General features: G+C 33.4%; 1 protein-coding gene across 1 annotated transcript in view; it reads right to left on the bottom strand.

The window, feature by feature from the left end:
- Positions 1 to 17452, bottom strand: part of Prp5 (pre-mRNA processing factor 5) — a 186667-nt gene extending 169215 nt beyond the window's left edge. Inside the window, exon 1 of the mRNA XM_089099124.1 lies at positions 17263 to 17452. Within this exon, the coding sequence (XP_088955250.1) occupies positions 17263 to 17282 (20 nt within the window). The 5' untranslated portion in view covers positions 17283 to 17452. The remainder of the gene's footprint in view (positions 1 to 17262) is intronic.
- Positions 17453 to 19406: the final 1954 nt, after the last annotated feature.

Genomic DNA, 19406 nt, shown 5'->3' with positions numbered 1-19406 from the left:
TAAAGTACTAAAAGATACAGTGCTAAAAACATCAGAATCGACTTCAGAGGACACGTTATATCACGGGAAGATGTTTTTGAAACCCCCTCCCCCCAAACTCAAAATTTTTCAAAATTCTACTTTAGAAGCTTTTAATATATTTTAAATATTTCTAAAGCGGTACGACATAGAGCGCTACAAACATCAGAATCAACTTTAGAGGACAATTTATGTCATGGGAATATGTTTTTTAAAGCCCCCTTCCCCAAAACTAAAAATTTTCCAAAATTATACTTTATAAGCTTTTTAAATATTTCTAAATCACTAAAAGATAGAGTGCTAAAAACATCAGAATCGACTCCAGAGGACACGTTATATCACGGGAAGAGGTTTTTGAAATCACCCTTCACCCCAAACTCAAAATTTTCTAAAATTATACTTTAGAAGCTTTTAAAATATTTCTAAAGTATTAAAAGATACAGTGCTAAAAACATCAGAATTGACTTCAGAGGACACGTTATATCACGGGAAGAGGGTTTTAAAATCCCCCTTCCCACCAAACTCAAAATTTTCTAAAATTTTACTTTAGGAGCTTTTTAAATATTTCTAAAGCACTAAGACATAGAGAGCTAAAAACATCAGAATCGACTTCAGAGGACACGTTATATCACGGGAAGAGGTTTTTAAAATCCCCCAAACTCAAAATTTTACAAAATTTTACTTTCAAAGCTTTTTTACATATTTCTAAAGCGCTAAAAGAAACAGTGCTAAAAACATCAGAATCGACTTCAGAGGATACGTTATATCACGGGAAGAGGCTTTTAAAATCCCCTTCCCCCCAAACTCAAAATTTTCTAAAATTCTACTTTAGAAGCTTTTTAAATATTTCTGAAGCACTAAAAGATACAGTGCTAAAAACAGCAGAATCGACTTCAGAAGACACTTTATATCACGGGAAGATGTTTTTGAAATCCCCCCGCACCCCAAACTCAAAATTTTTCAAAATTCTACTTTAGTAGCTTTTTAAATATTTTAAATTTTTACAAAGTGCTAAAAAATAGAGCGCTACATAAATCAGAATCAACTTTAGAGGACAATTTATTTCATGGGAAGATGTTTTTGAAATCCCCCTTCCCCCCAAACTCAAAATTTTCTAAAATTCTACTTTAGAAGCTTTTTAAATATTTCTAAAGCGCTAAAACATAGAGTGCTAAAAACATCAGAATCGACTTCAGAGGACATGTTATATCAAGGGAAGAGGTTTTTGAAATCACACTTCCCCCCAAACTCAAAATTTTCTAAAATTCTACTTTAGAAGCTTTTAAAATATTTCTTAAGTACTAAAAGATACAGTGCTAATAACATCAGAATTGACTTCAGAGGACACGTTATATCACGGAAAGTGGTTTTTAAAATCCCCTTCCCCCCAACCTCAAAATTTTCTAAAATTCTACTTTAGGAGCTTTTTAAATATTTCTAAAGCGCTAAAACATAGAGTGCTAAAAACATCAGAATCGACTTCAGAGGACACGTTATATCACGGGAAGAGGTTTTTAAAATCCCCCTTCCCCCAAACTCAAAATTTTCCAAAATTTTACTTTTCGAAGATTTTTTACATATTTCTAAAGCGCTAAAAGATACATTGCTAAAAACATCAGAATCGACTTCAGAGGACACGTTATATCACGGGAAAAGCTTTTAAAATCCTCCTTCACCCCAAACTCAAAATTTTATATAATTCTACTTTAGTAGCTTTTTAAATATTTCTAAAGTACTAAGAAATACAGTGCTAAAAACATCAAAATCGACTTCAGAGGACAAGTTTTATCACGGGAAGAGGTTTTTGAAATCCTCCTTCCCCCCAAATTCAAAATTTTCTAAAATTTTACTTTAGAAGCTTTTAAAATATATCTAAAGCTCTAATGCATAGAGTGCTAAAAACATCAGAGGACACCTTATATCACGGGAAGATGATTTTTAAATCCCCCTTCCCCCTAAACTCAAAATTTTCTAAAATTCTACTTTAGGAGCTTTTTAAATAATTCTAAAGTGCTAAGACATAGAGCACTACACAAATCACAATCATCTTTAAAGGACAAATTATGTTATGGGAAGTTGATTTTGAAATCCCCCGTCTCCCCAAACTCAAAATTTTCTAAAATTATACTGTTGGAGCTTTTTAAATATTTCTAAAGCGCTAAAACATAGAGCTCTACAAAAAACAGAATTGACTTCAGAGGACAAGTTATATCACGGGAAGAGATATTTAAAATCCCCCTTCCCCCCAAACTCAAAATTTTCCAAAATTTTACTTTCGAAGATTTTTTACATATTTCTAAAGCGCTAAAAGATACATTGCTAAAAACATCAGAATCGACTTCAGTGGACACGTTATATCACGGGAAGATGTTTTTGAAATCCCCCCTCCCCCCTATCTCAAAATTTTTCAAAATTCTACTTTAGAAGCTTTTAAAATATTTTAAATATTTCTAAAGCACTACAACATAGAGCGCTACAGACATCAGAATCAACTTTAGAGGACAATTTATATCATGGGAAGATGTTTTTGAAATCCCCCTTCTCCCCAAACTCAAAATTTTCTAAAATTCTACTTTAGAAGCTTTTTAAATATTTCTAAAGCACTAAGACATAGAGTGCTAAAAACATCAGAATCGACTTCAGAGGACACATTATATCACTGGGAAGATGTTTTTGAAATACCCCTTCCCCCCAAACTCAAAATTTTCTAAAATTCTACTTTAGAAGCTTTTAAAATATTTCTAAAGTACTAATAGATAGAGTGCTAAAACATCAGAATCAACTTCAGAGGACACGTTATATCACAGGAAGAGGTTTTGAAAATCCCCCTTCCCCCCAAACTCAAAATTTTCCAAAATTCTCCTTTAGGAGTTTTTTAAATATTTCTAAAGCACTAAGAAATAGAGTGCTTAAAACATCAGAATTGACTTCAGAGGACACATTATATCACGGGAAGAGGTTTTTAAAATCCCCCTTCCCCCAAACTCAAAATTTTCAAAAATTTTACTTTCGAAGATTTTTTTACATATTTCTAAAGCGCTAAAAGATACATTGCTAAAAACATCAGAATCGACTTCAGAGGACACGTTATATCACGGGAAAAGCTTTTAAAATCCCCCTTCCCCCTAAACTCAAAAATTTCTAAAATTCTACTTTAGGAGCTTTTTAAATATTTCTAAAGCGCTAAAACATAGAGTGCTAAAAACACCAGAATCGACTTCAGAGGACACGTTATATCACAGGAAGAGGTTTTTAAAATCCTCCTTCCCCCCAAACTCAAAATTTTCCAAAATTCTATTTTAGATGCTTTTTAAATATTTCTAAAGCTCTAATAGATAGAGCTCTAAAATTATCAGAATAGAATTCAGAGGACACTGTATATCACTGGAAGATGTTTTTAAAATCCCCCTTCCCCCCAAACTCAAAATTTTCCAAAATTTTACTTTAGGAGCTTTTTAAATAATTCTAAAGTGCTAAGACATAGAGCGCTACAAACATCAGAATCATCTTTAGAGGACAAATTATATTATGGGAAGATGTTTTTGAAATCCCCCTTCCCCCCAAACTCAAAATTTTCTAAAATTCTACTTTAGGAGCTTTTAAAATATTTCTAAAGCGCTAAGACATAGAGCGCTAAAAACATCAGAATCGACTTCAGAGGACACGTTATATCACGGGAAGAGGTTTTTAAAATCCCCCTTCCCCCCAAACTCAAAATTTTCCAAATTTTTACTTTAGAAACTTTTTTAAATATTTCTAAAGCGCTAAGACATAGAGCGCTACAAACATCAGAATCATCTTTAGAGGACAAATTATATTATGGGAAGATGTTTTTGAAATCCCCCTTCCCCCCAAACTCAAAAATTACCAAAATTCTACTTTAGAAGCTTTTAAAATATTTCTAAAGCACTAATAGATAGAGTGTTAAAAACATCAGAATCGACTTCAGAGGACACGGTATATCACGGGAAGAGGTTTTGAAAATCCCCCTTCCCCCCAAACTTGAAATTTTCTAAAATTCTACTTTAGGAGCTTTTTAAATATTTCTAAAGCGCTAAGACATAGAGCACTACAAACATCAGAATCATCTTTAGAGGAAAAATTATATTATGGGAAGATGTTTTTGAAATCCCCTTTCCCCCCAAACTCAAAATTTTCAAAAATTCTACTTTAGAATCTTTTAAAATATTTCTAAAGCACTAATAGATAGAGTGATAAAAACATCAGAATCGACTTCAGAGGACAAATTATGTTACGGGAAGATGTTTTTGAAATCCCCCTTCCCCCCAAACTCAAAATTTTCTAAAATTCTACTTTAGGAGCTTTTTAAATATTTCTAAAGCACTAAGACATAGAGCGCTAAAAACATCAGAATCGACTTCAGAGGACACGTTATATCACGGGAAGAGGTTTTTAAAATCCCCCTTCCCCCCAAACTCAAAATTTTCCAAATTTCTACTTTAGAAACTTTTAAAAGATTTCTAAATCGCTAAGACAGAGAGCGCTACAGACCTCACACACAACGTTAGAGGACACAGTATATTATGGGAAGATGTTTTATAAATCCCCCTTCCCCCCGAACTCCAAATTTTCCAAAAATTTAGTTTAGAAGCTTTGTAGTTATTCCTAAAGAGCTAATATAGATAGAGTGTTAAAAACATCAGAATCGACTTCAGAGGACACGGTATATCACGGGAAGAGGTTTTGAAAATCCCCCTTCCCCCCAAACTCGAAATTTTCTAAAATTCTACTTTAGGATCTTTTTAAATATTTCTAAAGTACTAAGACATAGAGCGCTAAAAACATTAGAATCAACTTCAGAGGACATAGCATATCACGGGAAGAGGTTTTTTAAATCCCCTTTCCCCCCAAACTCAAAATTTACCAAAATTCTACTTTAGAAGATTTTTTACATATTTCTAAAGCGCTAAAAGATACATTGCTAAAAACATCAGAATCGACTTCAGAGGACACGTTATATCACGGGAAGATGTTTTTGAAATTCCCCTTCCACCCAAACTTAAAATTTTTCAAAATTCTACTTTAGAAGCTTTTAAAATATTTTAAATATTTCTAAAGCACTACAACATAGAGCGCTACAGACATCAGAATCAACTTTAGAGGACAATTTATGTCATGGGAAGATGTTTTTGAAATCCCCCTTCCCCCCAAACTCAAAATTTTCCAAAATTCTACTTTAGAAGCTTTTTAAATATTTCTAAAGCACCAATAGATAGAGTGCTAAAAACATCAGAATCGACTTCAGAGGACACGTTATATCACGGGAAGAGGTTTTTGGAAATAACCCTTCCCCCCAAACTAAAAATTTTCTAAAATTCTACTTTAGAAGCTTTTAAAATATTTCTAAAGCACTAATAGATAGAGTGCTAAAAACATCAGAATCGACTTCAGAGGACACGTTATATCACGGGAAGAGGTTTTAAAAATCCCCCTTCCCCCCAAACTCAAAATTTTTACCCAAACTCAAAGCGCTAAGACATAGAGTGCTAAAAACATCAGAATCGACTTCAGAGGACACGTTATATCACGGGAAGAGGTTTTTAAAATCCCCCTTCCCCCAAACTCAAAATTTTCCAAAATTTTACTTTCAAAGATTTTTTTACATATTTCTAAAGCGCTAAAAGATACATTGCTAAAAACATCAGAATCGACTTCAGAGGACACGTTATATTACGGGAAGATGCTTTTGAAATCCCCCTTCCCCCTAAACTCAAAATTTTCTAAAATTCTACTTTAGGAACTTTTTAAATATTTCTAAAGCGCTAAAACATAGAGTGCTAAAAACATCAGAATCGACTTCAGAGGACACGTTATATCACGGGAAGAGGTTTTTAAAATCCTCCTCCCCCCCAAACTCAAAATTTTCCAAAATTCTACTTTAGAAGCTTTTAAAATATTTCTAAAGCTCTAATAGATAGAGTTCTAAAAATATCAGAATCGACTTTAGAGGACAATTTTTATTATGGGAAGATGTTTTTTAAATCCCCCTTCCCCCCAAACTCAAAATTTTCTAAAATTCTACTTTAGGTGCTTTTTAAATAATTCTAAAGTGCTAAGACATAGAGCGCTACAAACATCAGAATCATCTTTAGAGGACAAATTATATTATGGGAAGATGTTTTTGAAATCCCCCTTCCCCCCAAACTCAAAATTTTCTTAAATTCTACTTTAGGAGCTTTTTAAATATTTCTAAAGCACTAAGACATGGAGCACTAAAAACATCAGAATCAACTTCAGAGGACAATTTATATTAAGGGAAGATGTTTTTAAAATCCACCGTTCCCCCAAACTCAAAATTTTCAAAAATTATACTTTAGAAGCTTTTTTAAATATTTATAAAGCGCTAAGACATAGAGCGCTACAAACATCAGAATCATCTTTAGAGGACAAATTATGTTATGGGAAGATGTTTTTGAAATCCTCTTTCCCCCCAAACTCAAAATTTTCAAAAATTCTACTTTAGAAGCTTTTAAAATATTTCTAAAGCACTAATAGATAGAGAGTTAAAAACATCAGAATCGACTTCAGAGGACACACGTTATATCACGGGAAGAGGTTTTGAAAATCCCCCTTCCCCCAAACTCGAAATTTTCTAAAATTCTACTTTAGGAGCTTTTTAAATATTTCTAAAGCGCTAAGACATAGAGCGCAACAAACATCAGAATCATCTTTAGAGGACAAATTATATTATGGGAAGATGTTTTTGAAATCCCCTTTCCCCCCAAACTCAAAATTTTCTAAAATTCTACTTTAGAAGCTTTTAAAATATTTCTAAAGCACTAATAGATAGAGTGCTAAAAACATCAGAATCGACTTCAGAGGACAAATTATGTTATGGAAAGATGTTTTGAAATCCTCCTTCTCCCCAAACTCAAAATTTTCAAAAATTCTGCTTTAGGAGATTTTTCAATATTTCTAAATTCCTAAGACATAGAGCGCTAAAAAAATTAGAATTTACTTCAGAGGATACACTACATCATGAGAAGAGGTATTGTAAATACCCTACCCCCCGAAACTCAAAATTTCCAAAATTTCTACTTTATAAGCTTGTTAATATATTTCTAAAGCGCTAAGACATAGAGCACTACAAACACCTCAATTATTTTGAGGTGACACCTTATATTGTGGGAAGATGTTTTTTAAATCCTCCGTCCACCATCACTACAACATTTATAAAATTCTAGTTTATAAGCTTTGTAGATATTCCTAAAGCACTAATATAGATAGAGTGTTAAAAACATCAGAATCGACTTCAGAGGACACGGTATATCACGGGAAGAGGTTTTGAAAATCCCCCTTCCCCCCAAACTCGAAATTTTCTAAAATTCTACTTTAGGAGCTTTTTAAATATTTCTAAAGCACTAAGACATAGAGCGCTAAAAACATCAGAATCGACTTCAGAGGACACGTTATTATCACGGGAAGAGGTTTTTAAAATCCCCCTTCCCCCCAAACTCAAAATTTTCCAAATTTTTACTTTAGAAACTTTTTAAATATTTCTAAAGCGCTAATAGACATAGAGCGCTACAAACATCAGAATCGATCTTTAGAGGACAAATTATATAATGGGAAGATGTTTTTGAAATCCCCCTTCCCCCCAAACTCAAAATTTTCCAAAATTCTACTTTAGAAGCTTTTAAAATATTTTAAATATTTCTAAAGCGCTACGACATAGAGCGCTACAGACATCAGAATCAACTTTAGAGGACACGTTATGTCACGGGAAGATGTTTTTGAAATCCCCTTTCCCCCCAAACTCAAAATTTTCCAAATTTTTACTTTAGAAACTTTTTTAAATATTTCTAAAGCGCTAAGACATAGAGCGCTACAAACATCTGAATCATCTTTAGAGGACAAATTATATTATGGGAAGATGTTTTTGAAATCCCCCTTCCCCCAAAAATCAAAATTTTCCGAAATTATACTTTAGAAGCTTTTAAAATATTTCTAAAACACTAATAGATAGAGTGTTAAAAACATCAGAATCGACTTCAGAGGACACGGTATATCATGGGAAGAGGTTTTGAAAATCCCCCTTCCCCCAAAACTCGAAATTTTATAAAATTCTACTTTAGGAGCTTTTTAAATATTTCTAAAGCGCTAAGACATAGAGCGCTACAAACATCAGAATCATCTTTAGAGGACAAACTCAAAATTTTCTAAAATTCTACTTTAGGAGCTTTTTAAATATTTCTAAAGCACTAAGACATAGAGCGCTAAAAACATCAGAATCGACTTCAGAGGACACATCATATCACGGGAAGAGGTTTTTAAAATCCCCCTTCCCCCCAAACTCGAAATTTTCCAAATTTTTACTTTAGAAGCTTTTTTAAGTATCTCTAAAGCACTAAGACATAGAGCGCTACAAACATCAGAATCAACTTTAGAGGACAAATTATATTATGGGAAGATGTTTTTGAAATCCCCTTCCCCCCAAACTCAAAATTTTCTAAAATTCTAGTTTAGAAGCTTTTTAAATATTTCTAAAGCGCTAATACATAGAGTGCTAAAAACATCAGAATCGACTTCAGGGGACACGGTATATCACGGGACAGAGGTTTGGAAAATCCCCCTTCCCCCAAACTCGAAATTTTCTAAAATTCTACTTTCGAAGCTTTTTAAAATATTTCTAAAGTGCTAAGACATAGAGCGCTACAAACATCAGAATCAACTTTAGAGGACAAATTATGTTATGGGAATATGTTTTTTAAATCCCCCTTCCCCCCAAACTCAAAATTTTCTTAAATTCTAATTTAGAAGCTTTTAAAATATTTCTAAACCACTAATAGATAGAGCGCTAAAAACATCAGAATCGACTAGGATATCTACATCTGTTAAGAAGCGACTATTTCAAATGCAGGAAAAACGCATACTAAGTTGACCTATCTTTCCAATATATTTATAACCTAATTCACTGTTATCTTTGTTCGACTATTCCCGCCGTTTAAGAATGAAACAATTAATTAAAGCCGCAATAGATATGAGTTACAGCTTCAGTCAGTAAATGACAATTACTGAGATATGTCTTGCAATTTTTGTGAAATAAATTTCTGTGGTGGTATCGTTCAATTTTCTACTGTTGAGGCAGTCTTAGGGTTGTATTATAACCATGGCATGTTATTGAGAAGCAGGAATTGCGATATTTGTTGGCCAGATTTGCGTAAAATATAGAAATTCGTTCCGTTGCCAGAAGTCTAGGCTTATACCTATCCAAGGTGGCCGTGAATATTCTCAGGTTTAGTGTAATTTTTCAAAATCGATCTATAACAAAACATGGATGGCTCGTTCACACCTTTCTGAGCTAGAAAATTTCCCTTTTTTGATGATTTGGCTTCAAATACCGCCTCCAAGGGAGGATTTCATGATCAACAATGTTACTTGTTGTAAACAAACCTTTGTGGATTGGAGCCAGTTCTGAAGAGAGGTTTGTATGTACATATGTCATTCAAACTTCGCTCCTTTGGGAGGAGAAGGAGTCATTGTTGAGATAGATGAAGCCCAATTTGGGAAGCGTAAATATAATAGTGGTCGGATTGTCAAGGGTAAATGGGTATTTGGTGGAATAGAGCGAGGAACTGGCAATTCATTCATGGTTTCTGTGCCGGATAGAAGTAGTGCCACGTTGTTGGGAATTATCCAAAACCGAATCCTGCCAGGGACAACAATTATCAGCGACTGTTGGAGGGCCTACGAGTGCCTGGCTAGCCAGGGCTATCAGCATTGACGCATCAACCACAGTATAAATTTTGTTGACCCTGCAACAGGTGCTCACACACAAAACATCGAAAGACACTGGCGTGACGTTCGAGACAATATACCCAGATATGGCAGAAGAGAAGAACATATGGAAGGATATCTGGCAGAGCACTATTTCAAAAAAATATTCAATCTCCTCGAGAATGCACCATTTCATGAAATATATATCGGAGCTTTATAACCCCAACTAATTTGTTTTTTATGGGTATTATTTACTAATTAATGTTTAAAACGTTGTAACAGAAAATTTGGCAATTTACTGTATCTAACCCCATTTGTTCTTAAAGCAATTCAAATATTTTTGTACAAATATTTTAGAGTAGCAATCTACAGTATTGAATAAACGATAAGTTAATAAAGTGTACCGCGAGCGGTGGCGCGTTGGTGCAGAGGGACATATTTCACTCGATATTATTTGGTACTTTTGTATTATAAATAAAACATCAATAAGCACAAAAGAAGTTAAGTTTGGGTACTTCTAATGAAATAAAATCAAAAATGATGAAAATATTATAGTTTAGAAAAAAATTTGGGCTATATATTTGCACATTAGGGGGTGGAGGGGGGGTAAATCATAGCATATATTAAATATGTAACCTAACCCAGGTACCTTTGTCCCTCCCTAAACCCAAAAAACAACAGTTTAAATATTGTAAACGCAATAAGAAATCACGCTTTGCGATCCATTTGTCTAACAAATACCCGTTTGTCTGGTTTCCTTGTACAGTTTATAGCAGTGGGTTATTTATAATGCACAAGTACCAAATAATCTATATTCGTTTTGAGTATTTTTTTTGGAAACCCCTTTACATCTTGAGTTGGGTAACCACATAAAACATATTCAAATAGCTTAATCCTATAATGTTGAAAAATTTTGCTTTTCTTTTTTACATCCGTGATTTAAAATATGTAAAAAATGTTGGAACTTACATACAAAATTTCTTTTGAGGGTGCAAAGCTTAGCTGAAAGGAGATTTGATAGGGGGGGGAGGGGGAGGGCGGGGGCGGTGGTCAGCAACCTGCTCGTGGTGCCCCTGCTTATACTAATCTAAGCTGACCATTTCGTTGCAACATGTTGCACCAGAATAATACTCTAAAATCTGGTTGATAAATTGCCTGTCTAACAAATTTGTCTGAGTTTCGTAAAAGGGGGAAACAACCCCTAAAAGTAAAAGATTTTAATAAAACTCGTACCATCAAATTTGTGGTTCTTGGCGAATACCCGCCGGAAAATCCCCCCGGAAAAATACCTCCCCGCAGAAAATATCCCCCCCCCACGGGAAATACCCTCACGGAAAATCCCCCCTCCCCCCCCAAAAATACTCCCCTGGAAAAGAAGGCTTTTCAAATTAACAAACAGATTTTAGAGTATGAAGGGGGAATGGGATGAAGGGTAAGGGGGATTTATAAAACTTTGAATGACCTTTAAAAATTTGTGAGTTATATCAACGGAACCTTGCAAAATAGATCTTCTGTTTAAATGAAGTACAACAAAATTGTTTTCAGCTTCAAAACTTTGCTCAATCCCAACTTATAAGGTTTTAAATATATGCAAATACATTTCCTAAATTTTGGAAATAAAACATTGATAGGCTATGGCTTAAAATTCTGCTCAAATAACTGAAATTACATTTTCAGAACTAAAGCCAGAGAAAAAGAAACTGATAACTGAAAATTAAGGTAAAATGTTGTTTTGTCAAAATTTCAATGGGTAATGGGTATTTCAAAAACATCTTCCCATGACATAAAAAACATCTTCCCGTAACATAAATTGTCCTCTAAAGTTGATTCTGATGTTTGTAGCGCTCTATGTCTTAGCGCTTTAGAAATATTTAAAAAACTTCTAAAGTAAAATTTTGGAAAAATTTGAGTTTGGGGGGAAGGGGGATTTCAAAAACATCTTCCCATAACATAATTTATCCTCTACAGTTGATTCTGATGTTTGTAGCGCTCTATGTCTTAGCGCTTTAGAAATATTTAAAAAAGCTTCTAAAGTAAAAATTTGGATAATTTTGAGTTTGGGGGGACGGGGGATTTTAAAAACCTCTTCCCGTGATATAACGTGTCCTCTGAAGTCGATTCTGATGTTTTTAGCGCTCTATGTCTTAGTACTTTAGAAATATTTAAAAAGCTCCTAAAGTAGAATTTTAGAAAATTTTGAGTTTGGGGGGAAGGGGGATTTCACAAACATCTTCCCATAACATACTTTATCCTCTACAGTTGATTCTGATGTTTGTAGCACTCTATGTCTTAGCGCTTTAGAAATATTTAAAAAAAACTTTAAAAGTAAAATTTTGGAAAATTTTGAGTTTGGGGGAAGGGGGATTTCAAAAACATCTTCCCATAACATAATTTGTCCTCTGAAGTCGATTCCGATATTTGTAGCGCTCTATCTATTAGTGCTTTGGAAATATTTAAAAAGCTCCTAAAGTAGAATTTTAGAAAATTTTGAGTTTGGGGGAAGGGTGATTTCAAAAACCTCTTCCCGTGATATAACGTGTCCTCTGAAGTCGATTCTGATGTTTTTAGCACTCTATCTATTAGTGCTTTATAAATATTTAAAAAGCTTCTAAAGTAGAATTTTGGAAAATTTTGAGTTTGGGGGGAAGGGGGATTTCAAAAACATCTTCCCATGACATAAATTGTACTCTAAAGTTGATTCTGATGTCTGTAGCGCTCTTTGTCGTAGCGATTTAGAAATATTTTAAATATTTTAAAAGATTCTAAATTAGAATTTTAGAAAATTTTTAGTTTGGGGGGAAGGGGGATTTCAAAAACCTCTTCCCATAATATAATTTGTCATCTAAAGATGATTCTGATCTTTGTAGCTCTCTATGTCTTAGCGCTTTAGAAATATTTAAAAAGCTTCTAAAGTAGAAATTTTGAAAATTTTGAGTTTGGGGGGAAGGGGGATTTAAAAAACCTCTTCCCATGATATAACGTGTCCTCTGAAGTCGATTCTGATGTTTTTAGCGCTCTATGTCTTAGTGCTTTAGAAATATTTAAAAAGCTACTAAAGTAGAAATTTTGAAAATTTCGAGTTTGGGGGGAAGGGGGATTTTAAAAACATCTTCCCGTGATATACCGTGTCCTCTGAAGTCGATTCTGATGTTTTTAACACTCTATCTATATTAGTGCTTTAGAAATATTTTAAAAGCTTCTAAACTAGAATTTTGGAAAATTTTGAGTTTGGGGGGAAGGGGGATTTCAAAAACATCTTCCCATAATATAATTTGTACTCTAAAGATGATTCTGAGGTTTGTAGCGCTCTATGTCTTAGCGCTTTAGAAATATTTAAAAAAGTTTCTAAAGTAAAAATTTGGAAAATTTTGAGTTTGGGGGGAAGGGGGATTTAAAAAACATCTTCCCGTAAGATAAATTGTCCTCTGAAGTCGATTCTGATGTTTGTAGCGCTCTATTTCTTAGAGCTTTAGAAATAATTAAAAAGCTACTACAGTAGAATTTTAGAAAATTTTGAGTTTGGGGGGAAGGGGGATTTCAAAAACATCTTCCCATAATATAATTTGTCCTCTAAAGATGATTCTGATGTTTGTAGAGCTCTATGTCTTAGCACTTTAGAATTATTTAAAAAGCACCTAAAGTAGAATTTTAGAAAATTTTGAGTTTGGGGGGAAGGGGGATTTTAAAAACCTCTTCCCGTGATATAACGTGTCCTCTGAAGTCGATTCTGATGTTTTTAGCACTCTATCTATTAGAGCTTTACAAATATTAAAAAAGCTACTAAAGTAGAATTTTAGAAAATTTTGAGTTTGGGGGGAAGGAGGATTTTAAAAACCTCTTCCCATGATATAACATGTCCTCTGAAGTTGGTTCTGATGTTTTTAGCACTCTTATGTTTTAGCTCTTTAGAAATATTTAAAAAGTTACTAAATTATAATTTTAGAAAATTTTGAGTTTAGGGGGAAGGGGGATTTTAAAAGCTTTTCCCGTGATATAACGTGTCCTCTGAATTCGATTCTGATGTTTTTAGCACTCTATGTCTTAGTGCTTTAGAAATATTTAAAAAGCTCCTAAAGTAGAATTTTTGAAAATTTTGAGTTTGGGGGGAAGGGGGATTTCAAAAACATCTTCCCGTGAGATAACTTGTCCTCTCAAGTTGATTCTGAGGTCTGTATTGCTGGATGTCGGAGCTCATTATACATATAAACAATAATTAACAATCGAATACCGGAGTACTTGGCAAAATTTAGCGGTTGGGGGGCGGGGGGATTTCAAAAAACTCTTCCTTTGATACAAAGTGTCTTCTGAAGTTGATTCTGATGTTTTTAGCGCTCTATGTCTTAGCGCTTTAGAAATATTTAAAAAAGCTTCTAAAGTAAAATTTTGGAAAATTTTGAGTTTGGGTGGAAGGGGGATTTTAAAAACCTCTTCCCGTGATATAACGTGTCCTCTGAATTCGATTCTGATATTTGTAGCACTCTATGTCTTAACGCTTTATAAATGATTAAAAAGCTACTAAAGTATAAATTTAGAAAATTTTGAGTTTGGGGGGAAGTGGGATTTCAAAAACCTATTCCTATAAAATAAATTGTCCTATCAAGTTGATTCTGAAGTTTTTATCACTCAATCTATTAGAGCTTTAGAAATATTTAAAAAGCTCCTAAAGTAGATTTTTAGAAAATTTTGAGTTTGGGGGGAAGGGGGATTTCAAAAACATCTTCCCATAATATAATTTGTCCTCTAAAGATGATTCTGATGTTTGTAGCGCTCTATGTCTTAGCACTTTAGAGATATTCAAAAAGCTCCTAAAGTAGAATTTTAGAAAATATAAAGTTTGGGGGGAAGGGGGATTTTCAAAACCTCTTCCCGTGATATACCGTGTCCTCTGAAGTCGATTCTGATGTTTTTAACTCTCTCTCTATTAGTGCTTTAGAAATATTTTAAAAGCTTCTAAAGTAAAATTTTAGAAAATTTTGAGTTTGGGGGGAAGGGGGATTTCAAAAACATCTTCCCATAATATAATTTGTCCGCTAAAGTTGATTCTGATGTTTGTAGCGCTCTATGTCATAGCGCTTTAGAAATATTTAAAAAAGTTTCTAAAGTAAAATGTTGGAAATTTTTGAGTTTTTGGGGAAAGGGGATTTAAAAAACATCTTCCCATGAAATATTTTTTAATCTCTAGTTTATTCTGATTTGTGGATCTATATATCTCGTATCTATTTAGAAATATTTTAAAAATTTAAAAATATTATCCAGTATAATTTTGAAAAATTTTGAGCTGGGGGGGCGGGGTGATTTCAAAAACTTCTTCCCGTGATATAACGTGTCATCTGAAGTCGATTCTGCGGTTTTTAGCACTGTATGTCTTAGCGCTTCAGAAATATTTAAAAAGCTCCTAAATTATAATTTCAGAAAATTTTGAGTTTGGGGGGAAGGGGATTTTAAAAGCCTCTTCCCGTGATATAACGTATCCTCTGAAGTCGATTCTGATGTTTTTAGCACTGTTTCTTTTAGCGCTTTAGAAATATGTAAAAAAGCTTTGAAAGTAAAATTTTGTAAATTTTTGAGTTTGGGGGAAGGGGGATTTTAAAAACCTCTTCCCGTGATATAACGTGTCCTCTGAAGTTAATTCGGATGTTTTTAGCACTCTGTGTCTTAGTGCTTTAGAAATTTTTAAAAAGCTTCAAAAGTAAAATTTTGGAAAACTTTGAGGTCTGGGTGAAGGGGGATTTTAAAAACATCTTCCTGTGATATAACGTGTCCTCTGAAGTTGATTCTGATGTTTGTAGCACTGTATCTGTTAGTACTTTAGAAATATTTTAAAAGCTACTAAAGTAGAATTTTAGAAAATTTTGAGTTTGGGGTGACGGGTGATTTCAAAAACCTCTTCCCGTGATATAACGTGTCCTCTGAAGTCGATTTTGATGTTTTTAGCACTCTATCTAGTAGTTCTTTAGAAATATTTAAAAAGCTTCTAAAATAGAATTTTTGGAAATTTTGAGTTTGGGGGGAAGGGGGATTTCAAAAACATCTTCCCATGACATAAATTGTCCTCTAAAGTTGATTCTGATGTCTGTAGCGCTCTATGTCGTACCGCTTTAGAAATATTTAAAATATTTTAAAAGCTTCTAAAGAAGAATTTTGAAAAATTTTGAGTTTGGGGGAGGGGGATTTCAAAAACATCTTCCCGTGATATAATGTGTCCTCTGAAGTCGATTCTGATGTTTTTAGCACTGTATCTGTTAGAACTTTAGAAATATTTTAAAAGCTTTTAAAATAGAATTTTGGAAAATTTTGAGTTGGGGGGAAGGGTGATTTCAAAAACCTTTTCCCGTGATATAATGTGTCCTCTGAAGTCGATTCTGATGTTTTTAGCACTCTATCTTTTAGTACTTTAGAAATATTTTAAAAGCTTCTAAAGTAGAATTTTAGAAAATTTTAAGTTTGGGTGGAAGGGGAATTTCAAAAACATCTTCCCATGACATAATTTGTCCTCTAAAAAGGATTAGGTTATTTTTACTGGTCTCTGTTGTCAAATCCTTTCCTTAATTAATACAGTTTAAATGGTCTTATCAACAGAGTTGTTTGGCATGTGCCTGCTACCCTTAAGGGTAAGGATTTCTGATAAGGCAAGTGTGACATCACAACAAACCTGGTTTCATATACCATAAAGAAAGTGGGCATGGGTTGAAAATTAAAGGGCTTAGGATTTAAATAGGATTTTGGATATATATTTTAATGAACAAGGTTAAAAGCAGAAGTTGTGTAAGGTAAGCAGTGATTTATATTTATGATAGTAATATAGGATGAAATATGAGTTAAAAACAACTAGTAATGTGCAGTAATTTACCATTATATAGAGGGGGGATGAGTGGAGGTAGCTACTTCAAAGTACCTTCCCGGGACAAACCTTAGCATGTACATCCATCCCTGAAAGTTTCATTTTCCTAACCCAACCCCTTTCCAAGATAGCCAAAAGTAACTAAAGTAGAATTTTACCGAAATAATTTTGAAAAGAATTTGTGACAGAAATGAGTGTCATAGGCTATATGGATTCAGGATGAAATTCTGATGCTAGTGGTTTTTTTTTTTTTTTGCCTGATTAGCGTGTTAATATAAACCTTAACTAAGAAGTCTATTGATAGTTGGCTAATTTAAACTTGTTTTAATGTAAGTGGGATCTTAATAGCCAACTAGGCCTAGTTAGCTAATTCTATAGGCTAGTGTATATAAAACTCTATTGATGGCTGACTAGTTGGTTAATTGAAACATTTTATAAATAAACTATCATTCATATTAGACACCTAGTTGGCTCTAAAAAAATTTCTAGCCTATAGGCCTAGGCTATATAACTTTTTGCTAGGCTATTGAGTTTTCCTCTATACATAAAATACACTGTTTTATATTAGTTGGTGGTGGATATCCCTATTAAATACGTGAAGAAAAAACTCTGACTAAAACAGCCTAAACAGACTAGCAATAGGCCTATAGTCTTCAAAACCTTACCTATCTTTATCTCTAGCCATTTATATAACAATAACCCTCTTTCTTTCTGCTTAAGAAATGGGTTATTTCTTGAACACTAACTATTCCTTCTTCTTTTTTTCCTGGTCAAGCAGGGTGATATTGGATATTTATACCAGTTCACCCTTGGCAAGCACTAAAGCAGATTGTAAGAATATTTTAAATAGTATGCATGAACAGTGATACCAAGTGCCTGACTTTAGATAGCGCACCAAGAGAAGCGAAAATGCACCATCGGCCCATTTCATTTCTGCTGTATATTTTTTGGGTGGAGTTCGAGATTCAAGGTAAATTATATCTTGCAGGGATAAGTAAAAAAAAAAAAAAAAAAAAAAAGCTCAGAGACGATGTTACCAGATAGTGTGAATTTTGCTTTTCAGAATACAAGAACTCAAAATTGGTAGGATTCTGTCTTCATTGGCAGATTTCGGCTCCATATTCCGAAATCATGCGCTTTTGTTGACGAAATTTTTTGTTCTCAGTCTCTTGCTTGACAAGAAAGATATTTTCCTTAGTTCTCTGGTATGTCGGAGAATTAAATAAAAAAGGGAATTAAAGAAGATCTAACAAACAAATACTTGCCAATATCTAAGATGGTATTTTACATTACTTTCTGGCTAATGTGCTGATTTATTCCCTATCAGCAATAGAAATTGTAATTAAAGAACTAAAAAAAAGAAATAGGTACTCAGTATAATGGTTTTGCAATTTAGATAAGTTATACAAAAACGTGAAAGTTAAAGACGCAATCGATAAAGATAACTAATAGATAGGATTTTTTAATATAGAACTAAAGAGAAGCATGATCCTTGAAGGTCACATCTCTCCAAAATATCATTTAGGTAAGTGACGTCAAATTTACTTCTTTATACAATGTTTTTATGATATTGCAATTCTAAGCTTCAAGAAGATATAAATTCTCAAACTTAGTTATGAGAACAAATTGTTTCGTAGCTTTCAAAATATACATTAGAACGACAAGAACGACCAAGTCAAAGATAAGAAATTAGATCGGCCGTTATTAATGCAATTATCTATAAAATTGCAGGCTAAAAACAATGTTCTGAGATTTTGTCATGAAACAGAAGCCAAAGACATACATATGAGACAAAATTGTACTTGGCAAGGTCCTTCAACAGTTCTGATTGTTATTTTATTTGTGCTTCCCGTTTTATGAACTTCGAATTAGTTTTGTACATTTTTTAATCAAATATTGTATGCATTTTCGACTAGTATTCAAGATCATTTTCAAAGTTAAACAGCAAACCCTCCTTCTGTATTGCCCAAAATTTCCTCCAGAGTTTCATTTTCATTGTCATTGGAGGGTTTTTTGATGTCATACATGTCAATGGTAAATCTATTCAGCATAGCGGATGTAGGATCAAAGTCCCTGCAGCACTTTTCTTGGCAATTTAGCCTAAGTCGGATAGTCACAGTAGAGTTAAGCATTTTAAGGTGCATCCTGTTTCGAATTTTGTAATTGATTAACTAAAAAAACAAGTTTTTTTTTAACGGAAAGTAAGGAGCGACATTAAAACTTAAAACGAACAGAAATTATTCCGTATATGAAAGGGGCTGTCCCCTCCTTAACGCGTCGTTCTTTACGCTAAAGTTTTTCATTGTTTTAAAAAATAAAGTTGTGAGACAGAGTCAAACTTTAGCGTAAAGAGCGAGGCGTTGAGAAGGGGATAGCCCCTTTCATATACGGAATAATTTCTATTCGTTTTAAGTTTTAATGTCGCTCCTTACTTTCAGTTAAAAAAAACTTGTTTTTTTAGTTAATTTCTGAACGTTTTTGAATTAATGCAGCTTAGATTTTGGCTCACCGTACATAAATAATAAAAACGAAATTCGCATATTAATTTTCCTTCTTTTGGCTAATTGGCTTTCTCGAAATTTTGTTCTGACGTAACTTGCGAATTAACTTACGTAACCAATTTCTATATTCGTATGTTTTTATTGCGTATATTAGGGAGTTCGCTCCCTAGTCAATACCTTGCTCTTTACGCTCAAAAGTTCAAATTTTGTTTGAATCCCAAACCTCTGAATCACAAAGGCCGGTTAATTAGAATAGATAGCTCTTTTAAAAGTACTAAAAAACTTTTGCGTAAATAGCGAGGTATTAA

This window comes from Artemia sp. Qi Xiang Cuo, chromosome 13 (genome assembly GCF_049724085.1).
Source record: "Artemia sp. Qi Xiang Cuo chromosome 13, ASM4972408v1, whole genome shotgun sequence".
In the NCBI taxonomy this organism is placed as follows: Eukaryota; Metazoa; Arthropoda; class Branchiopoda; order Anostraca; family Artemiidae; genus Artemia; species Artemia sp. Qi Xiang Cuo.
Note: the sequence above shows the minus strand (reverse complement) of the source record. Positions and strands in the feature narration are given on the sequence as shown.